The sequence below is a fragment of the Salvelinus namaycush genome, chromosome 5, assembly GCF_016432855.1.
Source record: "Salvelinus namaycush isolate Seneca chromosome 5, SaNama_1.0, whole genome shotgun sequence".
NCBI lineage: Eukaryota > Metazoa > Chordata > Actinopteri > Salmoniformes > Salmonidae > Salvelinus > Salvelinus namaycush.
The window spans coordinates 4,712,991-4,740,188 of NC_052311.1; the positions used below are offsets into that span (position 1 = coordinate 4,712,991).

The 27,198-nt window shown below is 44.6% G+C and overlaps 2 protein-coding genes across 6 annotated transcripts in view; one reads left to right on the plus strand and one right to left on the minus strand.

Annotated features, from left to right (window-relative positions):
• The window catches only part of LOC120047848 (copper-transporting ATPase 1-like), a 42,648-nt gene extending 16,945 nt beyond the window's left edge, over positions 1–25,703 (minus strand). For 3 of the 5 annotated variants that reach the window (XM_038993396.1, XM_038993400.1, XM_038993399.1), the window contains exons 1-9: positions 25,470–25,703; positions 17,683–17,816; positions 12,649–13,171; positions 9,141–9,893; positions 8,567–8,785; positions 7,956–8,119; positions 6,293–6,454; positions 6,042–6,118; positions 5,681–5,903 (exon numbers count right to left, since the gene is read on the minus strand). In XM_038993396.1, coding sequence (XP_038849324.1) covers positions 5,681–5,903; positions 6,042–6,118; positions 6,293–6,454; positions 7,956–8,119; positions 8,567–8,785; positions 9,141–9,893; positions 12,649–13,171; positions 17,683–17,802 — 2,241 coding nt within the window. In that variant the 5' untranslated portion in view covers positions 17,803–17,816; positions 25,470–25,703. Of the gene's footprint in view, positions 1–5,680; positions 5,904–6,041; positions 6,119–6,292; positions 6,455–7,955; positions 8,120–8,566; positions 8,786–9,140; positions 9,894–12,648; positions 13,172–17,682; positions 17,817–25,469 lie in introns of those variants that run through there. The other 2 variants (XM_038993397.1, XM_038993398.1) reach the window with 2 other exon arrangements.
• LOC120048907 (probable E3 ubiquitin-protein ligase MID2) overlaps positions 1–27,198 on the plus strand; it is a 1,198,409-nt gene that overhangs the window by 480,398 nt on the left and 690,813 nt on the right. The gene's annotated exons all lie outside the window — the stretch shown is intronic.

Consider the following 27,198-nt stretch of genomic DNA (forward strand, 5'->3'; position numbering starts at 1 on the left):
CACAAGAGCATTAGTGAGGTCGGGCACTGATGTTAGGTCTGGCTCGCAGTCGGCGTTCCAATTCATCCCAAAGGTGTTTAATGGGGTTGAGGTCAGGGCTCTATGCACACCAGTAAAATTCTTCCACACCTATCTCGACAAACCATTTCTGTATGGACCTCGCTTTGTGAACAGGGGCATTGTCATGCTGAAACAGGACAGGGCCTTGCCCAAACTGTTGCCACAAAGTTGGAAGCACAGAATCGTCTAGAATGTCATTGTATGCTGTAGCGTTAAGATTTTCCTTCACTGGAACTAAGGGGCCTAGCCTGAAACAGCCCCAGACCATTATCACCCCTCCACCAAACGTTACAGTTTGCACTATGCATTCAGGCAGGTAGACGTCTCCTGGCATTCGCCAAACCCAGATTCGTCCGTCAGACTGCCAGATGATAAATTGGGATTAATCACTCCAGAGAACGCATTTCCACTGCTCCAGAGTTCAATGGCGGCGAGCTTTACACTAGTCCAGCCAACACTTGGCATTGCGAATGGTGATCTTAGGCTTGTGTGCGGCTGCTCGTCCATGGAAACCCATTTCATGAAGCAGCTTCCAGAAGTATTTTGGAACTCGGTAGTGAATGTTGCAAACGAGGGCAGACAATTTTTACACGCTTCAGCACTCGGCGGTCCCGTTCTGTGAGCTTGTGTGGCCTACCACTTTGCGGCTGAGCCGTTGTTGCTCTTAGTTGTTTCCACGTCACAATAACAGTACTTACAGTTGACTGGGGCAGCGCTAGCAGGGCATCCTTGTTGGAAAGGTGGTATCCTATGACGGTGCCACGTTAAAAGTCACTGAGCTCTTCAGTAAGACCATTCTACTGCCAATGTTTGTCTATGGAGATTGCATGGGTGTGTGCTCGATTTTATACCCGTCAGCAACGTGTGTGGCTGAAATGGCCAAATCCACTAATTTTAAGGTGTGTCCACCTACTTTGGTATACAGTGCCTTCAGAAAGTATTCAGACTCCTTGACTTTTCACATATTTTGTTAAGTTACAGCCTTATTCTAAAATGTATTAAATTGTTTTTTTTGGCTCATCAACACACAATACCTCATAATGACAAAGCAAAATCAGGTTTTTGAAACGTTTGCTAATTCATTAAATATAAAAAAACATATTTACACAAGTATTCAGACAATTTACTCAGTACTTTGTTGAAGAACTTTTGGCATTGATTACAGCCTCGAGTCTTCTTGGGTATGACGCTACAAGCTTGGCACACCTGTATCTGGAGAGTTTCTCCCATTCTTCTCTGCAGATCCTCTCAAGCTCTGTCAGGTTGGATGGGGAGTGTCGCTGCACAGCCATTTTCAGGTCTCTCCAGAGATGTTCGATCGGGTTCAAGTCTGGGCTCTGGCTGGCCCACTCAAGGACATTCATAGACTTGTTCCGACGCCACTCCTGCATTGTCTTGGCTGTGTGCTTAAGGTTGCTGTCCTATTGGAAGGTGAACCTTCGGCCCAGTCCAAAGTCCTGAGCACTCTGGAGCAGGTTTTCATCAAGAATCTCTCTGTACTTCACTCCGTTCAGCTTTCTCTTGATCCTGACTAGTCTCCCAGTCCCTGCCGCTGAAAAACATCCCCAAAGCATGATGCTGCCACCACCATGCTTCACCGTAAGGATGGTGTCAGGTTTCCTCCAGACATGACGCTTGGCATTCAGGCCAAAGTGTTCAATCTTGGTTTCATCAGACCAGAGAATCTTGTTTAAGATCTTTAAGGAAACTCCAAGCGGGCTGTCATGTGCCTTTTACTGAGAAATGGCTTCCGTCTGGTCAATCTACCATAAAGGCCTGATTGGTGGAGTACTGCAGAGATTGTTGACCTTCTGGAAGGTTCTCCCATCTCCACAGAGGAACTCTGGATCTCTGTCAGAGTGACCATCTGGTTTTGGTCACCTCCCTGACCATGGCCCTTTTCCCCCAATTGCTCAGTTTGCCCGGGCGGCCAACTCTAGGAAGAGGATTGGTGGTTCCAAACTTCTTCTATTTAAGAATGATGAGGTCACTGTGTTCTTAGGGACCTTCAATGCTGTAGACATTTATTGGTACCCTTCTCCAGATCTGTGCCTCGATACAATCCTGTCTCGAAGCTCTAAGGACAATTCCTTTGACCTCATGGCTTGGTTTTTGCTCTGACATGCGCTGTGGGACCTTATATAAACAGGTGTGTGCCTTTCCAAATCATGTCCAGTCACTTGAATTTACCACAGGTGGACTCCAATCAAGTTGTTTCTACATCTCAAGGATGATCAAAGGAAACAGGATGCACCTGAGCTCAATTTCGAGTCTCATAGCAAAGGGTCTGAATAGTTATGTAAATAAGGTCTCCGTTTTTTGTTTTTTTATACATTTGCAAAAAATTCGAAAAACTTGTTTTTGCTTTGTCATTATGGGTTATTGTGTGTAGATTGTTGAGGATTTAAAAAAAGTATGTAATCCATTTTAGAATAAGGCTGTAAAGTAACAAAATGTGGAAAAAGTCAAGGGGTCTGAATACTTTCCCGGAGGCACTAGTGTAAGTCTAACTTTAAATCAGGGGCTTATTCAGTCTGATATGATCTATTCAACAGAGTCTTGTTTGTTCTACATAATACATTTCTATCTGAATGTTCTATAACCTTGCACTCTTTTGAATACGCCCCTAGTGACTGCTCCCTCCCCGTCTATACGTCCCAAGTGACTGCTCCCCGTCTATACGCCCCTAGTGACTGCTCCCTTCCTCCCTCCCCGTCTATACGCCCCTAGTGAATGCTCCCTCCCTCCCCGTCTATACGCCCCAAGTGACTGCTCCCTCCCTCCCCGTCTATACGCCCCTAGTGACTGCTCCCTCCCTCCCAGTCTATACGCACCAAGTGACTGCTCCCTTCCTCCCTCCCCGTCTATACGCACCTAGTGAATGCTCCCTCCCTCCCTCCCCGTCTATACGCCCCAAGTGACTGCTCCCTCCCTCCCTCCCCGTCTATACGCCCCAAGTGACTGCTCCCTCCCTCCCCGTCTATACGCCCCAAGTGACTGCTCCCTCCCTCCCCGTCTATACGCCCCAAGTGACTGCTCCCTCCCTCCCCGTCTATACGCCCCAAGTGACTGCTCCCTCCCTCCCCGTCTATACGCCCCAAGTGACTGCTCCCTCCCTCCCCGTCTATACGCCCCAAGTGACTGCTCCCTCCCTCCCCAAGTGACTGCTCCCTCCCTCCCTCACCGTCTATACGTCCCAAGTGACTGCTCCCTCACCGTCTATACGCACCAAGTGACTGCTCCCTTCCTCCCTCCCCGTCTATACGCACCAAGTGACTGCTCCCTTCCTCCCTCCCCGTCTATACGCACCTAGTGACTGCTCCCTCCCTCCCTCCCCGTCTATACGCCCCAAGTGACTGCTCCCTCCCTCCCCGTCTATACGCCCCAAGTGACTGCTCCCTCCCTCCCCGTCTATACGCCCCAAGTGACTGCTCCCTCCCTCCCCGTCTATACGCCCCAAGTGACTGCTCCCTCCCTCCCCGTCTATACGCCCCAAGTGACTGCTCCCTCCCTCCCCGTCTATACGCCCCAAGTGACTGCTCCCTCCCTCCAAGTGACTGCTCCCTCCCTCCCCAAGTGACTGCTCCCTCCCTCCCTCACCGTCTATACGTCCCAAGTGACTGCTCCCTCCCTCCCCGTCTATACGCCCCAAGTGACTGCTCCCTCCCTCCCCGTCTATACGCCCCAAGTGACTGCTCCCTCCCTCCCCAAGTGACTGCTCCCTCCCTCCCTCACCGTCTATACGTCCCAAGTGACTGCTCCCTCCCTCCCTCACCGTCTATACGTCCCAAGTGACTGCTCCCTCCCTCCCTCACCGTCTATACGTCCCAAGTGACTGCTCCCTCCCTCCCCAAGTGACTGCTCCCTCCCTCCCCAAGTGACTGCTCCCCGTCTATACGCCCCAAGTGACTGCTCCCCGTCTATACGCCCCAAGTGACTGCTCCCCGTCTATACGCCCCAAGTGACTGCTCCCCGTCTATACGCCCCAAGTGACTGCTCCCCGTCTATACGCCCCAAGTGACTGCTCCCCGTCTATACGCACCAAGTGACTGCTCCCTCCCTCCCAGTCTATACGCACCAAGTGACTGCTCCCTCCCTCCCTCCTCGTCTATACGTCCCAAGTGACTGCTCCCTCCCTCCCTCCCCGTCTACACGCCCCAAGTGACTGCTCCCTCCCTCCCTCCCCGTCTACACGCCCCAAGTGACTGCTCCCTCCCTCCCCGTCTATACGCCAGAAGTGACTGCTCCCTCCCTCCCTCCCCGTCTACACGCCCCAAGTGACTGCTCCCTCCCTCCCCGTCTACACGCCCCAAGTGACTGCTCCCTCCCTCCCTCCCTCCCCGTCTACACGCCCCAAGTGACTGCTCCCTCCCTCCCCAAGTGACTGCTCCCCGTCTATACGCCCCAAGTGACTGCTCCCCGTCTATACGCCCCAAGTGACTGCTCCCCGTCTATACGCCCCAAGTGACTGCTCCCCGTCTATACGCCCCAAGTGACTGCTCCCTCCCTCACTCCCCGTCTATACGCCCCAAGTGACTGCTCCCTCCCTCCCTCCCCGTCTATACACACCAAGTGACTGCTCCCTCCCTCCCCGTCTATACGCCCCAAGTGACTGCTCCCTCCCTCCCCGTCTATACGCCCCAAGTGACTGCTCCCTCCCTCCCTCCCCGTCTATACGCCCCAAGTGACTGCTCCCCCCCCCCCCATCTATCTATCTATGCCGCCCTCCCTCCCCCCCATCTATCTATCTATGCTCCCCCCCCCCCATCAATCTATGCCTCCCCCCCATCAATCTATGCCTCCCCCCCATCAATCTATGCCTCCCCCCCATCAATCTATGCCTCCCCCCATCAATCTATGCCTCCCCCCATCAATCTATGCCTCCCTCCCTCCCCCCCATCAACCTATGCCTCCCCCCCCATCTATGCCTCGCCCCCATCAACCTATGCCCCCCCCCCCCCCCATCAACCTATGCCTCCCTCCATCCCCCCCATCAACCTATGCCTCCCTCCATCCCCCCCATCAATCTATGCCTCCCTCCCTCCCCATCAATCTATGCCTCCCTCCCTCCCCATCAATCTATGCCTCCCTCCCTCCCCATCAATCTATGCCTCCCTCCCTCCCCCCCAATCTATGCCCCCCCCCCCCCAATCTATGCCTCCCTCCACCCCAATCTATGCCTCCCTCCACCCCAATCTATGCCTCCCTCCACCCCAATCTATGCCTCCCTCCACCCCAATCTATGCCTCCCTCCACCCCAATCTATGCCTCCCTCCACCCCAATCTATGCCTCCCTCCACCCCAATCTATGCCTCCCTCCACCCCAATCTATGCCTCCCTCCACCCCAATCTATGCCTCCCTCCCCCCCAATCTATGCCTCCCTCCCCCCCAATCTATGCCTCCCTCCACCCCAATCTATGCCTCCCTCCACCCCAATCTATGCCTCCCTCCACCCCAATCTATGCCTCCCTCCACCCCAATCTATGCCTCCCTCCACCCAATCTATGCCTCCCTCCACCCAATCTATGCCTCCCTCCACCCAATCTATGCCTCCCTCCACCCAATCTATCCCTCCCTCCACCCAATCTATCCCTCCCTCCCTCCCTCTTTTTCTCCTACCTGTACAGGGACACAGAAGAGGAATGAGATCAGGTTCATGATGGAGAGGCCTGGGAGCAGCTGTCTTTCCAGGAACATGGTGGAGTGGTAGTGTTCCCGGTCCTGTGTGGTGGCGTTGTGCTGGTGAGACGTGCTGATCTGGTGGTCTACTATGATCATGTAGGTCATCATCCCCATGACTGGGACGCAGAAGAACAGGCTGACCAGGAACGACTTCCTCCATCTGGGAGAAGAGAGAGAGAGGAGGTGGTACGGAGATGGAGACAGACGAGTAATCTCGTCTAAATAGCCAGTGAGGAAACACCCAAGCAGCTGAACTACTGCCTCCCGTTATCCCACACCTCCCATTCCCTTCCATTACTGTGTGATCTCTCTGCTGTGGTCCAGGTGACTGCCTGTACGATCCTTCTTCACCAGAGATGCCTCGAAGCCCATGTTCTGATAAACAGACAAAATGAATGAATAAATGTAACCCTATATTTTACTAGGTAAAGAAACGGATATCACATTGTCATGAAGGGCAGAGGAGAGGAGTTGGATGACCCAGTTGGGATGAACAAACGAATGGACAAACAAATAAATGAATGATTGAAAAAAAAAAAAATGAAGTACCTCTATGAGTTTGATGACGTCTCTCGGTCCCGTCACCTCCGGGTCGTACTTGATGTGGGCTTTGTTGGTTGCCAGGGCAACGGAGGCGTAGACAATACCGTTCTCTTTCATCAGGCTGGACTCTATTTTGTGAACGCAGGAGGCACACGTCATTCCCCTGACCTGGAGAGAGGTGGAGAGGAGTACTGTTAATACACGGTTTAGAGGAAACATCTAGCAGGGGTGTAGCACAGAGACAATCTGGGATTATTCAAGAGGGAACAGAGGCAGTGGAAATATCACTAGCCCTATAAAACATTACGGTGTGTTGACGAGAATCAGAACACCGTTACGGTGTGTTGACGAGAATCAGAACACCGTTACGGTGTGTTGACGAGAATCAGAACACCGTTGCGGTGTGTTGACGAGAATCAGAACACCGTTGCGGTGTGTTGACGAGAATCAGAACACCGTTGCGGTGTGTTGACGAGAATCAGAACACCATTGCGGTGTGTTGACGAGAATCAGAACACCATTACGGTGTGTTGACGAGAATCAGAACACCATTACGGTGTGTTGACGAGAATCAGAACACCATTACGGTGTGTTGACGAGAATCAGAACACCATTACGGTGTGTTGACGAGAATCAGAACACCATTACGGTGTGTTGACGAGAATCAGAACACCATTACGGTGTGTTGACGAGAATCAGAACACCATTACGGTGTGTTGACGAGAATCAGAACACCATTACGGTGTGTTGACGAGAATCAGAACACCATTACGGTGTGTTGACGAGAATCAGAACACCATTACGGTGTGTTGACGAGAATCAGAACACCATTACGGTGTGTTGACGAGAATCAGAACACCATTACGGTGTGTTGACGAGAATCAGAACACCATTACGGTGTGTTGACGAGAATCAGAACACCATTACGGTGTGTTGACGAGAATCAGAACACCATTACGGTGTGTTGACGAGAATCAGAACACCATTACGGTGTGTTGACGAGAATCAGAACACCATTGCGGTGTGTTGACGAGAATCAGAACACCATTGCGGTGTGTTGACGAGAATCAGAACACCATTGCGGTGTGTTGACGAGAATCAGAACACCATTGCGGTGTGTTGACGAGAATCAGAACACCATTACGGTGTGTTGACGAGAATCAGAACACCATTACGGTGTGTTGACGAGAATCAGAACACCATTACGGTGTGTTGACGAGAATCAGAACACCATTACGGTGTGTTGACGAGAATCAGAACACCATTACGGTGTGTTGACGAGAATCAGAACACCATTACGGTGTGTTGATGAGAATCAGAACACCATTACGGTGTGTTGATGAGAATCAGAACACCATTGCGGTGTGTTGATGAGAATCAGAACACCATTACGGTGTGTTGACGAGAATCAGAACACCATTACGGTGTGTTGACGAGAATCAGAACACCATTACGGTGTGTTGATGAGAATCAGAACACCATTACGGTGTGTTGACGAGAATCAGAACACCATTACGGTGTGTTGATGAGAATCAGAACACCATTACGGTGTGTTGATGAGAATCAGAACACCATTACAGTGTGTTGATGAGAATCAGAACACCATTACGGTGTGTTGATGAGAATCAGAACACCATTGCGGTGTGTTGATGAGAATCAGAACACTCACCACCAGTTCCAGGCTTCCATCAGAACCCTCATAGTTCTCCATGACAGAAGCAGTGAAGCCCAACTCTCTGACATACTCGGCTATCTTCAGAGGGTCCATCACCTCAGGGTTATAACGGACCTCAGCCTTACTAGCCATCAGGGCCACCAGCACAGAGTAGATACCTGCACAGAGGAACGCAGGACAATGTTAGACTAATGCAACATACCCATTTTAATCACGTTCCTATCGAACTGATACATGAGTTTGATGCTAAAGGGAGACAACAGTAAATATACAAGTGATGAATGCCTTTAAAAGGGGTGTCCTGACCAGGTAGAATCCACAGCCTTCATAACATCCTACACGTTCCTCCCATGTTACTTAAAAACTGCCGTCGTAAATCTTAAACTGACACCGTTTATGACACTTTTCCGTCCCAGATACGACAGCTAGCTTCTGTACAGAACAGGCTCTATGTCAGTGTTGCTAATAGATCTACACCATAGTTCCCATCAGTAGTCGTAGTACTGGGTTGTGTTAATTACCAAAGAAAATGGACTGAAACAGGGAGTAAATCGTTGCAAATACAAAAAAATGCGCATGCCCTAATGAACATAACCTCCTCTCACCGTGTTCATTCTTCAGGTTCCTCTCAATGTTGGCCACACAGGATGCACAGGTCATTCCACCAATCTGGATGAAGCATTTAGCGAGGGTGTTTGGGGCCCCCTTAACACACTGTGCAGCGCCCCTCTCTGGGTCGCTGTCCAGCTCCTTCTCCTTGACAGGGGCGGGGGAAGGGGGCGAGGGGGGACTGATAACTGGGACGGTCAACAGGGAGTTGGTTTCTAAAAGGACAATATAGCAACAATTAGTTTCCATTTCATGTAGGTTTCTCATGCTGCTTTCTATGGCTGTTCTTCAGCTACTGCTCTGGGAAGTTTACATGAGTTACAAATACACACAGATTAATTTGTTTTGTTTCACAACACAGCCTTTAGGCTAGAGATATTATTAGGTGTAGGGTTGCAAATTTCCAGAAACTTCCCCAAAGACAGAAATTCCTGTTGTATGATTCCCAGAATAAGGAGCGAGGGAATCCTCCCAACCAGGATCTCTGAAAAACCTGGGAATGTACGGAACGTTTGCTGAATTTTGAAACCCTAGTTAGGATAAAAGAATACAAACCGCCCATCAACTCACCAGGCAGGAAGGCATCAAATCCCATGTCCTCTATGGCCTCTCTGAGCTCCTCTGGTTGGGTGAGGAGAGGGTCGAACTCAAACGCCCCTCTGTGATTGGCCAGCGACACCCTGGCTGACCGCACCCCCTTCCTCTGAGACAGCATCCCCTCGATGGACTGAACACAGGACCCACAGGTCATCCCCTCTATATGGATTAAGGCCGTGGCCGTCAGAGGCTGGCTGTAGCAGGGCTGGGTGGAGGAGATGCCGGCCTGGGACGACGGTGGTGGTGTGGTGGATGTAGGGCTTACACCTCCAGAGGTAGCGCTCCAGGGTTGGGTTTTAAATGTCCCCGGTGGCAGGGCCTCGATGGCTTGCTGTAGCCCAGACACAGTCACCTTCTCTGGGTCGTAGTGGATGGAGGCGCTCTCGCTCTCCAACAATACCTCTATGGAGGTCACCCCAGCCAGCTTGGAGATGTTATCCTGAATGTTTACCACACAGGAGCGGCAGTGCATGCCCTTCACCCTGAGGGTAGTCTGGGCCGAGTCTGTAGACACCTCAGAATCCTCGGTGGAAGATTCCACTGGCGGTGGGGGTGATAGTGCAGCGCTTAGCAACCGCTCCATCTCACTGACAGACAGCTGCAGGGGGCGGGGCTTGGACTTGGGTGTGGCTTTGAAGCCAGCCTTGGCGATCTGGCCGATGATGTCGTCGATAGTGATGAGGTATGGCAGGTAGAGAACCGTGGCCTCCTGGGAGTCTAGAACCACTGGAGGAGAACACACAAGGGAAACATTCATAAATTATCATCTCCAGGAATCCAAAAGTATCACAGTGTTGAGGACAGAAAAACAGGAGATTGAGGTTTGTTTTCCAGATTAACTTGCATTTCAGGGTCTGGAATAATGTTAAGTGAGAATACTGGACTACTGCAACTTCCCATATTCATTCATCGCTATAGAATGCCAAGTCAGATAAAGGACCAGTGCAGTCAAATTTATTTTTCCTGTGTTATATATATATACACACACACATTGGAATAATACTGTGAAATTGTGAAAACAGCGGTTTGAAAAGACGTTTCAGCCTGTTTCAGTTGGATGGAATTTTGGCCTGCCTGATGACATCACCAGCTGGTAAATTATACTTAAAAAATATATATAAAAAACACAACATGCAACAATTTCTAAGATTTTACTAAGTTACAGTTCATAGAAGGAATCAGTCTGTTCAAATAAATTCATTAAGACCTATTCTATGGATTTCACATGACTGGGCAGGGGCGCAGCCCTGGGTGGGCATAGGCCCACCCACTTTGGAGGCAGGCCCAGCCAATCAAAATTTGTTTTTCCCCAACAAAAGCTCTTTATTACAGACAGAAATACTCCTCAGCACCCCCACCCACCCTCAGATGATCCCACAGGTGAAGAAGCCGAATGTGGAGGTCCTGGGCTGGCGTGGTTACACGTGGTCTGCGGTTGTGAGGCCGGTTGCACGTACTGCCAAATTCTGTAAATTGACGGTGGCGGTGGCTTATGAAATTAACACTAAATTATCTGGCAACAGCTCTGGTGGACATTCCTGCAGTCAACATGCCAATTGTACACTCCCTAAAAACTTGAGACATGTGTGGCATTGTGCTTTGTGACAAAACTGCACATTTTAGAGTGGCCTTTTATTGTCCCCAGCTTCTCTTTTATTTCAGCTCATGAAACATGGGACCAACACTTTACATGTTGAGTTAATATTTTTGTTCAGTGTAGTAACTTCTTATGGCTGCAAGGGGCAGTATTGAGTAGCCAGTTAAATCGTGCCCATTTCTCAATTCTTGCTCGTACAATATGCATATTATTATTACTATTGGATAGAAAACACTCTCTAGTTTCTAAAACCATTTGAATTATTTCTCTGAGTGAAACAGAACTCATTCTGCAGCACATTTCCTGACCAGGAAGTGGAATGTCAGAAATCGATGCTATGTTCAACTTCCTGCCTATACATGGGCATGATACGTAAGAGTCTACGTACACTTCATACACCTTCCCCTGGTTGTCAAGAGGCGGTGAGAGAAGAAATTTCGTGTTTATCTTGGTCTGAGGTGGAATTAAAGCTCTTTGTATGACGTGACCGTCCATTTCCTGTTTCTGGAGCGCGCGAAAGGGGACATGGATTTGCCTTCTGTTTAGCTGTCGTTATGGACGACTAACATCTCCGGTTTAGATTTTATTTGATACATGTGACCATATCATCGTAAAGTATGTTTTTTCAATATAGTTTAATCAGATTATTGAAATTTTTTCGGGAGTTTTGCCGTGTTCCGTTCTCTGACTTTGTTGACGTTGGAGAGATCCGTGCCACTTGGCAAGTGCCCATGCTAAATCAAGAGGGAAATTTGCCGTTCCAGATCCAAACAACGACTGTTCTGGACAAAGGACACCTTGTCCAACATTCTGACGGAAGATCACCAAAAGTAAGAAACATTTTATGATGCTATTTCTAATATCTGTCGTGCATGTGAACTGGTCGTCGGCGCCCAAGTGTTTCTGGCTATTGTGGCTACGCTAATATAACGCTATATTGTGTTTTCGCTGTAAAACACTTGATAAATCGGAAATATTGTCTGGAATCACAAGATGCCTGTCTTTCAATTGCTGTACACTATGTATTTTTCAGAAATGTTTTATGATGAGTATTTAGTTATTTGGCGTTGGTGTCTGTCTGCTTTCGGTGCAATTTCTGACTGTAGCTGCAATGTAAACTATGATTTATACCTGAAATATGCACATTTTTCTAACAAAACATATGCTATACAATAAATATGTTATCAGACTGTCATCTGATGAAGTTGTTTCTTGGTTAGTGGCTATTTATATCTTTATTTGGTCGAATTTGTGATAGCTACTGATGGAGTAAAAAACTGATGGAGTAACAAAAGTGGTGTCTTTTGCTAACGTGGTTAGCTAATAGATTTACATATTCTTTCTTCCCTGTAAAACATTTTAAAAATCGGACATGTTGGCTTGATTCACAAGATGTGTACCTTTCATATGCTGTATTGGACTTGTTAATGTGTGAAAGTTAAATATTTAAAAAAAATATCTTTTGAATTTCGCGCCCTGCACTTTGAGCTGGCTGTTGTCATAAGTGTACCGACGTCAGGCTTGCACGCCAAACAGGTTAAAAGACTAATAAGAGAGTTCCAAACCTCTCTGCCAATAACAGCTAGTTTTCCCCTCCCCACTCAGACCACTCCCAGACAGTCCTAGCAAAATTCTTGCTTGAGAAATTGCTCTTTGCTAAGAAGCTATTTTTGCTTCTTTTTGACCATTTTAATTGAAAACAATCACAGTAAGGTACTTCATTGTTACCAAGAAATTATTTGATATTGATATTAAAACAGCTGCATTGGACCTTTAGCAAGATCACCACCACACTTGATCAGACCTCATTGAGTCACGATCGAATGATAATGACCTTCAGTGTAAAACCGGTGACTACTACGCAATACAAAGTAACAAAGTTACCTTTGATTTTCTCAACTCCTTTGAGCTTGCCAATCTTCCCTTCGATGGTGGTGGTGCAGGACAGACAGACCATGCCTTCGATCCGCATCTTCACCAGTTGAGGCTGTGAGGATGTGGCCGGGGCTGACACTGTGGCAGGAGCTGGGACAAGTGTTTCCTCTGTAGGGCTATTGGATGTAGGGACCTCCAGGAGGGGGGCCAAGCTACTAACCACCTCCCCAAGCTGCACTACACTAATCAGGGAAGGGATGAAGGTAACGGACACCCCCCTCTGGTCCTTGTTCTCCTGGACCTCCAGGACCCCCTGGAGCTGAGCTAGCTTGGTCAGAGCCTCCTGCTGTGCTTCGGGGGTGAGAAGGGCTGGGATGGGGACCAGCTGGGTCTCCGTGAGGACCACGGAAGCTGTGGTAGTGTCTGAGAGGATAGAGTCAAACCCCATGTCCTCCACGGCCTCAGCCAGGGACTCTGGGGTGTGATGACTGTGGTCGAAGATGATGCTGGCATTCTTCAGCGCCAGAGACACCTACCAGAAAAAAATGTCAAACAAACTGAATAATTAAAACACTTTATACTGAATCAACAGAAGTGACAACTGATGTACAGTAGTGCAGTTTCTAAAACTAGGCTTTGAAACTAAACAGAATTATACAGCTGTTATAAAATTATGCCATTAAGACATGCAGTCATTGACAGCCATAAAATTGTCATGTCATGGTTACTATGTAAATCAGTACAATTCTGAGATTCATGGCATAGGCTGAAATCACATACACGGAGACGGTTACTAAAACGTTATGCAGCTACAATCAATAGGACATCAAATATATTCCACATAAACAAGTAGTCTGAAGATAATCCTTGTGCAGCTTCAAGAGGAAGTCATCTGGAATGCATTTCAATCAACATCTACAGGATCGGTGTCCCCCCGCGGGACGGTTGAGCTAACGTAGGCTAATGTGATTAGCATGAGGTTGTAAGTAACAAGAACATTTCCCAGGACATAGACCTATCTGATATTGGCAGAAAGCTTAAAATTCTTGTTAAACTCTAGGCTAGGGGACGGTATTTTCACATCCGGATGAAAAGCGTACCCAAAGTAAACTGCCTGCTACTCAGGCCCAGAAGCTAGGATTATTAGGAGATTTGGATAGAAAACACTCTGAAGTTTCTAAAACTGTTTGAATGATGTCTGAGTATAACAGAAATTAATTTGGCAGGCGAAACCCTGAGGACAAACCATCCAGGATTTTTTTTTTTTGAGGTGACAGTGTTTAATAGGTTTCTATGTGGATCTAGATTTCTAAGGCATTTGCTTGCACTGGATGTCAACAGTCTTTAGAAATTGGTTGATGTTTTTCCTTTGTGTAATGAAGAAGTAGGGCTGTTCAGAACGAGGGTCGAGTCTAGTGTTCTGTTGTGGTTGGGGCGCACGACCTGAAGGCTCGCACCACTTTGTTTTTATCCGCTATTGAACGCAGTTTATCCCGTCTTAAATGTTATCGATTATTTACGTAAAAAAATACCTAAAGTTGTATTAGGAAAGTTGTTTGAAATGTTTGGACAAAGATTACAGGTAACTTATTAGATATTTTATAGTCATGTTGCGCGAGTTGGAACCGGTGTTTTTCTGGATCAAACGTGCCAAATAAATTGACATTTTGGAGATATAACGACAGAATTAATCGAACAAAAGGACCATCTGTGATGTTTATGGGACATATTGGAGTACCAACAGAAGAAGCTCTTCAAAGGTAAGGCATGAATTATATCGTTATTTCTGACTTTTGTGTCGCGCCTGGCGTGATGAAATATGATTGTCTGTGTTTGTTTGATGGGGTGCTGTCCTCAGATAATCGCATGGTTTGCTTTCGCCGTAAAGCCTTTTTGAAATCTGACACCGTGGCTGGATTAACAAGAAGTTAAGCTTTATTTTGACATATTGCATGTGTATTTTCAAGAATGTTAAATATTTACAATTCTGTAGTTTGAATTTGTCGCCCTACACTTTCACTGGATGTTGGTCAGGTGGGACGGTAGCGTCCGATCTAGCCTAGAGAGGTTAATCTAACTGCACTCTCCAATTTACAGTAGCTATTACAGTGAAAGAACACCATGCTATTGTTTGAGCAGAGTGCACAGTTATGAACTTGAAAATGTATTAATAAACCAATTAGGCACATTTGGGCAGTATTGATCTAAATTGCGCCTGGATTGGAATATAACAGTAGGGCCATTATCTGGCAAGTCAAAGATGGTACAAAAAAAATACATTTTTTCCCCTTTGTATTATCTTTTATCAGATCTAATGTGTTATATTCTCCTACATTAATTTAACATTTCCACATTTCCTTTCAAATGGTATCAAGAATATGCATATCCTTGCTCCAGGTCCTGAGTTACAGGCAGTTAGATTTGGGTATGTCATTTTAGTAGAAAATTAAAAAAAGGGGCGGATCCAAATTAACAGGTGTGCATTGTTAAAAGTTTAATTTGTGGAATTTCTTTCCTTCTAAATGTGTTTGAGCCAATCAGTTATGTTGTGACAAGGTACGGTTGGTATACAGAAGATAGCCCTATTTTGTAAAACACCAAGTCCACCAAAATATGGCAAGAACAGTTCAAATAAGCAAAGAGAAATGACAGTCCATCATTACTTTAAAACATGTAGGTCAGTCAATATGGAACTTCAAGAACTTTGAAAGTTTCTTCAAGTGCAGTCGCACAAACCATCAAGCGCTATGATGAAACTGGCTCTAATGAGGACCGCAACAGGAATGGAAGACCCAGAGTTACCTCTGCTGCAGAGGATAAGTTCATTGAAGTTAACAGCCTCAGAATTTGCAGCCCAAATAAATGCTTCAGAGTTCAAGTAACAGACACATCTCAACATCAACTGTTCAGAGGAGACTGTGCGAATCAGGGCTTCATGGCCGAATTGCTGCAAATAAACCACTACTAAAGGACATCCATAATAAGAAAAGACTTGCTTGAGCCAGGAAACACAAGCAACGGACATTAGACTGGTGGAAATCTGTCATTTGGTCTGATGAGTCCAAATTAGATTTTTTGTTCTAACTGCCGTGTCTGTGTGAGACGCAGCGTAGGTGAACAGATGATCTCCGCATGTGTAATTCCCACCGTGAAGCATGGAGGAGGAGGTGTGATGGTGCTTTGCTGGTGACAGTGTTAGTGATTGATTTGGAATTCAAGGCACACTTAAACAGCATGGCGACCATAGCATTCTGCAACGATACGCCATCCCGTCTGGTTTGCGCTTAGTGGGACTATCATTTGTTTTTCAACAGTGTGATCTGAGAGAGTGATGGAGTGGTGCATCAGATGACCTGGCCTACACAATCACCCGACCTCAAACCAATTGAGATGGTTTGGGATGAGTCGGACCGCAGAGTGAAGGAAAAGCAGCCAACAAGTGCTCAGCATGTGTGGGAACTCCTTCAAGACTGTTGGAAAAGCATTCCAGGTGAAGCTGGTTGAGAGAATGCCAAGAGTGTGCAGAGCTGTCATCAAGGCAAAGGGTGGCTACTTTGAAGAATATAAAATATTTGATTTGTTTAACTACATGATTTCATAGTTTTGATGTTTTCACTATTCTACATTGTAGAAAATAGTCAAACATAAAAATTAGTAGGCGTGTTCCAACTTTTGACTGGTACTGTATATAAAGAGGAGTGCATTGGCCTCAGAAGCTTCCAGCATGTTCTAGTAGCAATATAATGAACCCATATCTCTCTAACACACACACACACACACACACACACACGGAAACTTGTGATTAACTGACGCCATCACATGACCACTCAACCCTGACTGAACTGCAAGTTAAAAACACAGGAGGGAAGTGTGTGTGCACGTACCAGAGATGATCTATGTTTTCCTAAATGTGTGTGTGTGTGTGTGTGTGTGTGTGTGTGTGTGTGTCAGGGAGAGCGAGAGTAAATGAGAGAGAAAGACTGTCCTTTCCTCATACAGTCTACTACTGTTTTTAACTTTGACACTAGTCAAAAACTATCCTACAGGCCTACCGTCCACATGCAACAACAATCTATTCACTCCTCACTTAAAGGACATGTACCGTTCCTTACAATAACACACATTAACGTCCCCAGACCCTTTAAAGGAATTGATGACATTGCCCATCCTCCGTCTGCTACCCGTTCAGCCGGTTATCGACCCACAATAACCAAATGACAGTCCTGTAAAGACCAGCTCTCTGTCAGGAACAACGCGATTACATTATATCCTCATTAACCTGTGCCTGAGGGGTAAACACACAGAGAAGGCCAGGCCACATTTACTGCCATCTAGGACATTATTACAGCTGCTACACGGAAGTAAGGATCACTGTTAATCTTCAATTAAGCTATATGAACAAGCCATCCCCTTAGGGGAGAGGAGGAGGCGCATCCCAAACCCCATTCCCTGATTCCTTGGTCAAAAGTAGTTGAGAATAGGATGCAACCTGGAAATCAGATGCTATGGGATATTTAGTTGGGTGAAATGAAATATAAAATTATAGTTGGTAAGAGATAAAATAAAGAAACATTTTTTGCTGCTTTCTCAATTCTAGCTAGTTAGTTTCACATCTAGTTTTTAAAATGTTCTGAAACCGAGAGAAAAAAAAAAAAAAAAAAGCAAACTCCGCTATTTTAAATCTCTGGAAATTGTGCAATGGTGTCAAGTCTATGGTGGAAATGCAGACTTGGCAGTTTGAAGACATTCTGTTTGAAAGGTGAAAGATTGATGACCACAAAGCTGTAAGGGTGAAAACATGCTTCAGATTCTGTAAAATCAGTTGGATGTGTAGGTTATAATCTAACACATGTACATGTCACACAAAGGCCTATCCTATAAAGTTGTGATACACATGTTAAAACACATTGGGTCAGTTTCCCAGATTGTGCCTAGTCCTGGACAAAATTATTAAAAAATAAAATTAAAATAATTCTCACTGGAGTCCAGGACTAGGCTTAATCTGGGTCCGGGAAACCTCCCATAAATGTGCACCGGACCCACCTTGATGTGTACGACTCCAGGAAGACCCCCAATGCGCTGCTCAATAGACTGAACACAGGAAGCACAGGTCATCCCTTCTACACCCAGGCAAACTGAGCTCAGCTTGACCTTCAGTGTCATTGTAAATCCTTAGTCTGGGAACAAAACAAAAGACACATTATGGTTAAACAAAGAAAACCTTTTCACATTACAAAAAGGTCATAAGTTAGACTATTTATGAGGGGAAACAAGATCCTTGTCATGCCACGGCAAGAGAGTAAACAAATGAAACAGGCCAGTAAATATTACATTGACGTCATACACACCAAGATAAGGATTAGTCAATGGGCTGATGTGCAGTAGTCCCTCTCAATAAATCATAAGGTCCAAAACTAAAATGTTCTATCTCTTACATGTCACTCAAAGACCCTTTCATACTAGAGGTCGACCGATTAATCGGAATGGCCGATTAATTAGGGCCGATTTCAAGTTTTCATAACAATCGGTAATTTTTGGACACCGATTTGCAGATTATTATTATTTATTTTTTTACACCTTTATTTAACGAGGCAAGTCAGTTAAGAACAAATTCTTATTCTCAATGACGGCCTAGGAACAGTGGGTTAACTGCCTTGTTCAGGGGCAGAACGACAGATTTTTACCTTGTCAGCTCGGGGATTCGTTTTTGCAACCTTGCGGTTACTAGTCCAACGCTCTAACCACCTGCCGTACATTGCACTCCACGAGGAGCCTGCGTGGCAGGCTGACTACCTGTTACGCGAGGGCAGCAAGAAGCCAAGATAAGTTGCTAGCTAGCATTAAACTTATCTTATAAAAAACAATCAATCTTAACATAATCACTAGTTAACTACACATGGTTGATGATATTACTAGTTTATCTAGCGTGTCCTGCGTTGCATATAATCGATGCGGTGCCTGTTAATTTCTCATTGAATCATAGCCTACTTCGACAAACGGGTGATGATTTAACAAAAGCGCATTTGCGAAAAAAGCACTGTCGTTGCACCAGTGTACCTAACCATAAACATCAATGCCTTTCTTTAAAATCAATACACAAGTATATATTTTTAAACCTGCATATTTAATTAATATTGCCTGCTAACATGAATTTCTTATATCTATGGAAATTGTGTCATTTCTCTTGCGTTCCGTGCAAGCAGTCAGAGTATATGCAGCAGTTTGGGTCGCCTGGCTCATTGCGAACTGTGTGAAGTCCATTTATTCCTTACAAAGGCCGTAATTAACTTGCCAGAATTATACATATCCGGCAATACTAAAGTGCCTATAAGAACATACAATAGTCAAAGGTATATGAAATACAAATCGTAGAGAGAAATAGTCCTATAATAACTACAACCTAAAACTTCTTACCTGGGAATATTGAAGACTCATGTTATAAAGGAACCACCAGCTTTCATATGTTCTCATGTTCTGAGCAAGGAACTTAAACGTTAGCTTTTTCACATGGCACATATTGCACTTTTACGTTCTTCTCCAACACTTTGTTTTTGCGTTATTTAAACCAAATTGAACATGTTTCATTGTTCATTTAAGGCTAAATTGATTTTATTGATGTATTATATTAAGTTAAAATAAGTGTTCATTCAGTATTGTTGTAATTGTCATTATTACAAATAAAAATAGGCAGATTAACCGGTATCGGCTTTTTTTGGTCCTCCAATAATCGGTATTGAAAAATAATAAATCGGTCAACCTCTATTTCATACCCCTCCTTACTACCTAACATCACACATATCTCCATTACACTCTGAAAAGCTGTAAGGAAAAACATTATGAACAAAAAAAAAAAAATCTACTTACCCATCAGCTTCACATACATACACATATATATCTCTGAAAATAAATCTGCACTACTGCTGTTTTGAGGATCAATCCATATTGTAGCTACCAAATATCAGACCAAACACAAGGCATTGGACCTATACAAAAAAAGAAATCTGGCTTATCCCAGCTCAGGAGCCACTGACCGTGACAGTGCAGTAGAAGAGTGACATGTCGTTGCTTTGACCGTAGACAGGTAGGGGCTACTAGCTACATCATTGTGTGACAGGGGATCTGATTTGATGACGCTCCAGCCACTCCACTTGCCATGAACGACTTAAAGGAACCAAAAAAGGAGAAAAGCCCACCGGAAGCCAGAAGTTAAATCAAATCAAATATGCCGATTGTTAGTAGGGTTGGTACTTATGCAAAGGGGAGGGGGGTCGTTCCATGTCATTTCAGCAAGCCATGACACCCACTATCTCAGATTTTTCTGAAATTGTTTTGTAGTTAGAAAGATTATCATTCCTGAAACATTTTTTTTGTTGAACTATAATTAGATTTCTGAGAAATGAAGCTAACTGATTGCACCCAAATTGACATTATAAATGTATAGGATTCATATAATCTTCAATAAATATAATACCTAACATCCGATTTGGACCATAATTCTTCCTAACAATGAGTACAACATGAGGAATCGAATAAAACATTTTAAAGGCCACCCTATGTTATTTTATAGTTTTGATTTCTTCACAATTATTCTACAATGTAGAACATTTTTATAAAAATAAATAAATAAATAAACTTGAGTAGGTATCCAAACTTTTGACTGGTACTGTATGTACACTGCTCAAAAAAATAAAGGGAACATTTAAACAACATAATGTAACTCCAAGTCAATCACACTTCTGTGAAATCAAACTGTCCACTTAGGAAGCAACACTGATTGACAATAAATTTCACATGCTGTTGTGCAAATGGAATAGACAAAAGGTGGAAATTATAGGCAATTAGCAAGACACCCCCAATAAAGGAGTGATTCTGCAGGTGGTGACCACAGACCACTTCTCAGTTCCTATGCTTCCTGGCTGATGTTTTGGTCACTTTTGAATGCTGGCGGTGCTCTCACTCTAGTGGTAGCATGAGACGGAGTCTACAACCCACACAAGTGGCTCAGGTAGTGGAGCTCATCCAGGATGGCACATCAATGCGAGCTGTGGCAAGAAGGTTTGCTGTGTCTGTCAGCGTAGTGTCCAGAGCATGGAGGCGCTACCAGGAGACAGGCCAGTACATCAGGAGACGTGGAGGAGGCCGTAGGAGGGCAACAACCCAGCAGCAGGACCGCTACCTCCGCCTTTGTGCAAGGAGGAGCACTGCCAGAGCCTTGCAAAATGACCTCCAGCAGGCCACAAATGTGCATGTGTCAGCATATGGTCTCACAAGGGCTCTGAGGATCTCATCTCGGTACCTAATGGCAGTCAGTCTACCTCTGGCGAGCACATGGAGGGCTGTGCGGCCCCACAAAGAAATGCCACCCCACACCATGACTGACCCACCGCCAAACCGGTCATGCTGGAGGATGTTGCAGGCAGCAGAACGTTCTCCACGGCGTCTCCAGACTCTGTCACGTCTGTCACATGTGTTCATGTGCTCAGTGTGAACCTGCTTTCATCTGTGAAGAGCACAGGGCGCCAGTGGCGAATTTGCCAATCTTGGTGTTCTCTGGCAAATGCCAAACGTCCTGCACGGTGTTCGGCTGTAAGCACAACCCCCACCTGTGGACGTCGGGCCCTCATACCACCCTCATGGAGTCTGTTTCTGACCGTTTGAGCAGACACATGCACATTTGTGGCCTGCTGGAGGTCATTTTGCAGGGCTCTGGCAGTGCTCCTCCTTGCACAAAGGCGGAGGTAGCGGTCCTGCTGCTGGGTTGTTGCCCTCCTACGGCCTCCTCCACGTCTCCTGATGTACTGGCCTGTCTCCTGGTAGCGCCTCCATGCTCTGGACACTACGCTGACAGACACAGCAAACCTTCTTGCCACAGCTCGCATTGATGTGCCATCCTGGATGAGCTGCACTACCTGAGCCACTTGTGTGGGTTGTAGACTCCGTCTCATGCTACCACTAGAGTGAGAGCACCGCCAGCATTCAAAAGTGACCAAAACATCAGCCAGGAAGCATAGGAACTGAGAAGTGGTCTGTGGTCACCACCTGCAGAATCACTCCTTTATTGGGGGTGTCTTGCTAATTGCCTATAATTTCCACCTTTTGTCTATTCCATTTGCACAACAGCATGTGAAATTTATTGTCAATCAGTGTTGCTTCCTAAGTGGACAGTTTGATTTCACAGAAGTGTGATTGACTTGGAGTTACATTGTGTTGTTTAAGTGTTCCCTTTATTTTTTTGAGCAATGTATGTATGTATGTATGCATATACAGTTGAAAGTTTACATACACTTAGGTTGGAGTCAATAAAACTCGTTTTTCAACCACTCCACAAATTTCTTGTTAACAACTATAGTTTTGGCAAGTCGGTTAGGACATCTACTTTGTGCATGACACAAGTAATTTTTCCAACAATTGTTTACAGACAGATTATTTCACTTATAATTCACTGTATCACAATTCCAGTGAGTCAGAAGTTCACATACACTAAGTTAACAATGCCTATAAACAGCTTGGAAAATTCCAGAAAATTATGTCATGGCTTTAGAAGCTTCTGATAGGCTAATTGACATCATTTGAGTCAATTGGAGGTGTACCTGTGGATGTATTTCAAGGTCTACCTTCAAACTCAGTGCCTCTTTGCTTGACATCATGGGAAAATCAAAAGAAAATCAGCCAAGACCTCAGAAAAAAAATTGTAGACCTCCACAAGTCTGGTTCATCCTTGGGAGCAATTTCCAAACGCCTGAAGGTATCACGTTCATCTGTACAAACAATAGTACGCAAGTATAAACACGATGGGACCACGCAGCCGTCATACAGCTCAGGAAGGAGACGCGTTCGGTCTCCTAGAGATGAACGTACTTTGGTGGGAAAAGTGCAAATCAATCACAGAACCACAAAGGACCTTGTGAAGATGGAGGAAACAGGTACAAAGTATCTATATCCACTGTAAAATGAGTCCTATATCGACATAATCTGAAAGGCCGCTCAGCAAGGAAGAAGCCACTGCTCCAAAACCGCCATAAAAAAATCCAGACTACGGTTTGCAACTGCACATGGGGACAAAGATCGTACTTTTTGGAGAAATGTCATCTGGTCTGATGAAACAAAAATAAAACTGTTTAGCCATAATGACCATCGTTATGTTTGGAGGAAAAAGGGGGAGGCTTGCAAGCCGAAGAACACCATCCCAACCGTGACCCACGGGGGTGGCAGCATCATGTTGTGGGGGTGCTTTGCTGCAGGAGGGATTGGTGCACTTCACAAAATAGATGGCATCATGAGGGAGGAAAATGATGTGGATATTTTGAAGCAACATCTCAAGACATCAGTCAGGAAGTTAAAGCTTGGTCGCAAACGGGTCTTCCAAATGGACAATAACCCCAAGCATACTTCCAAAGCTGTGGCAAAATGGCTTAAGGACAACAAAGTCAAGGTATTGGAGTGGCCATCACAAAGCCCTGACCTCAATCCTATAGAACATTTGTGGGCAGAACTGAAAAAGCGTGTGCGAGCAAGGAGGCCTACAAACCTGACTCAGTTACACCAGCTCTGTCAGGAGGAATGGGCCAAAATTCACCCAACTTGTGGGAAGCTTGTGGAAGGCTACCCGAAACATTTGACCCAAGTTAAACAATTTAAAGGCAATGCTACCAAATACTAATTGAGTGTGTAAACATCTGACCCACTGGGAATATGATGAAAGAAATAAAAGCTGAAATAAATCATTCTCTCTACTATTATTCTGACATTTCACATTCTTAAAATAAAGTGGTGATCGTAACTGACCTAAGACAGGGAATTTTTACTAGGATTAAATGTCAGGAATTGTGAAAAACTGAGTTTCAATGTATTTGGCTAAGGTGTATGTAAACTTCCGACTTCAACTGTATGTATTTGGATGGCGTATCAATACATCCAGTCACTACGAAGATATAGGCGACTCAATGCCGGAGAGGAAGGAAGCCGCACAGGGATTGGTGACTTTAAAACAGTTCAAGTTTATTGGCTGTGATCGAAAACTTAGGATGGATCAACAACATTGTAGTTACTCCACAATATTAACCTAATTGACTGAGTGAAGAGAAGGAAGCCTGTACTGAATAAAAAAATACTCCAAAACATGCATCCTGTTTGCAACAAGGCATTAAAGTAATACTGCAAAAAAAAATTGGCAAAGCAATTCACTTTTTGGCCTGAATACAAAGTGTTATGTTTGGGGCAAATCCAATACAACACATTAATGAGGACCACACTCCATATTACCAAGCATAGTGGTGGCTGCATCATGTTGTGGGTATGGTTGTAATTGTTAATGATTTGGGAGTTTTTCAGGATACATATTTTTTTAACAAAATGGACCTAAGCACAAGTAAAACCCTAGAGGAAAACCTGGTTCAGTCTGTGTTGCACCAAATACTGGGAGATGAATTCACCTTTCAGCAGGACAATAACCTAAAACACGAGGCCAAATCTACACAGGAGTTGTTTACAAAGAAGACCGTGAATGTTCCTGAGTGGCGAGTTACAGTTAACTTAAATCTACTTCAAAATCGAGGGCAAGACCTGAAAATGGTTGTCTAGCACTGATCAACAACTAATTTGACAGAGCTTGAATAATTTTGAAAATAATAAATGGGCAAATGTTGCACAATCCAGGTGTGGAAAGCTCTTAGAGACTTACCCAAATTTATTTCAGATTAGATAATTCTGTACTTCACCAAATTCACCAAATTTTCTAAAAACCTGTTTTCACTTTGTCATGAGTGAGAAATGGCTGAGAAAAATATATATTTAATCCATTTTGAATTCAGGCTGTAACACAACAAAATGTGGAATATGTCAAGGGGTATGAATACTTTCTGAAGCCAATACAAATACTAGTGTTGCTAAAAGCAGATACAAGGATCCTGCCTAGCTACCTACCCATCTCTTCTTCAAATGTATTGTAATGACAAAGGATGTTTGTATAGTGAATGGAATCCTTTCATAGGTACCCCAAAGCTATAATAGATGATCATGAGTGACACAGATAGGACAGGATGGTCACAGTAAGCAACATTTGGAGACCTCTAGTACTGTTAGCTACATCGACCTCAGAAAACAAGTGACATCATTAGTTAGCTAGCCATGGCATGAAAGTCCTTTGGTTAGCTTCGCGTCACATAGCTACACCTATTTATTGGATGCGCCCTAATAACATTAATGCAATGGATAAATTATTGGCTCAATAGCAACTGTAACTATGACACCACAGCAAATGTAAAGTAACTTATTTTCGTACAATCTGTATTTTAATCATAGCTATATTATATTAGCATAGCTAGCTAGCCCAATATTGGACTAAAGGACCGTAACGTTAACGTTACTCCTATAGGGCAAGGACCGTTGTTAGCTAACCTAACGTTACATGTTCATTTTAAAGAGGCATTGGCTCTGGAAGCCAAAACAGCCAAATACTCCATCTCACGTTAAACGTGAATCGATTCTAAATGTATTGAAACATAGCTAAATCCCTCTATTTTCATACCACGTCAAAATAATTACACAAATGCAAACTACACACGTACTGTATATTGTTTTAACCTGTTTAACAAGTTGCAGCCGTACGGCATTTTCCGTCGGAGTTAAACTCCCCCATACATAAGACGACTTTGTCCAATGACTCATGTGTAACGTTAATGTAATGGAACTGAGAGTCATGATCAACGGCTAGCTAGCTTTTATAAAAACAAATGTGACTGCTTTCCGATCAAGCACCAACAAACTAGCTACTGAACCTAGTTAGCTAAAGTAAACGTTATTTTCAAGATAAACCATTTTGAGATATTTACCTGTTTAACAAGAAGATAATCATGTAGTTACCTAAGCAGGAGGGTGTTGACGTTGCAAAAACGATATTCGGATGCTAAGGGGGAGAAACGTGGCTTGCTAGCTAGCTAGCGATCTCCTTATCGCCGCAACAAGTGCTGTACTACAGCTTGTAGCTAAAATACAAGAATATTGACATTACTTGTTTAGGTTGTCGATGTGTGGTTTTTCATGCTGACTTCACACGGTTCAAATTGCGGCGGATATGCGCAGGAGAGATGAGGAGCTGGGGAGGTGACGTGGGCAGCGTGTGATGAATTTGGGGGTGCATCTAAATATTCTAAGCTGGTGTCCTCCATTGGTTTCGTCTCCTTCCCTTCATTTTCGCTGATCATTGAATACCTTTTGCACAGTTCATATTTTGTAGCGTATGTTGTTCAAAGCTGTACAAAGGCAAATTAAAATGTGTCGATTAGGCTTAGAAATTTAGTTTTTCTATTCCATTCTATTATTTTTTATTCCAACAAGTGTTAGTTTATGCTCCTACCAACCCAACCTGTAATGTAACGTGAGTAGGGGCCAAGGTTATTATTGCAGGCCTAGCAGTTAGACCAGGAATGCAAGTTCAAACATAGGACTAACAATGGCATCGACTTTCAAACAAACAATAAAATAAACAGGTGTTTTGTCTAATTATCCACTCAAATGTCAAGTGTATGCCTCTCCTCAGCTTGCTCTTGCTGTGTAGGCAATTGAAAGTTGTAAGCCTTTATCCCTCACTGTGAACTGATGTCCTATGATAATATGACAGATCGTTTGTCATTCTAAATGTGTGCCTGTAAATTCTTTACCCTTTTTAAAACTAAGAGTTTTCTGATATTTACTGCACCTACATAGATGTGATTTAAGAAAGTAACAACTAAAGTCTTTACTAATTCAAAGATTGTCTGCAATTAGCCTGGATCATGTGCAGTGCTTGACTTGCACTGAAAATATACTGAACAAAAATATAAATGCATCATGTAATGTGTTGGTCCCATGTTTCATGAGCTGAAATAAAAGATCCCAGAAATGTTCCGTACGCGCAAAAATATTTTCTCTCATGTTTTGTGCACAAATTTGTTTACATCCCTGTTAGTGAGCATTTCTCCTTTGCCAAGATAATCCATCCAACTGACAGGTGTGGCATATCAAGAAACTGATTAAACTGCATGCTCATTACATAGGTGTACCTTGTGCTGGGGACAATAAAAGGCCACTTTAAAATGTGCAGTTTTGTCACACAACACAACGCCACAGATGTCTCAAGTTTTGAGGGAGCAGCAATTAGCATGCTGACTGCAGGAACGTCCACCAGAGCTGTTGCCAGAGAATTGTATGTTCATTTCTCTGCCATAAACCGCCTCCAACGTCATTTTAGAGAATTTGGCAGTACGTCAAACCGGTTGTTGGGTTTTGCAACGGACGAGTAGCCAGCAGTTGAAGCTTACATTTTTCTGCATCGGCAGAGCCTCTGTCTGGATGGAAAGGTATAACTTTTGAAAGTGCCATGCTTAGATTCATACGGATGTCTAAGATTTAATTATTTGCAAACAGCGTTGCAAACAACACACTCTGGTTTGACATTGGAGAAATATGGTAAGAACTCCTAATTCTCTCCATTCCTCCCTGACACGTCTATTTTCATCATTGGAGAAATATGGTAAGAACTCCTAATTCTCTCCATTCCTCCCTGAAACGTCTATTTTCATT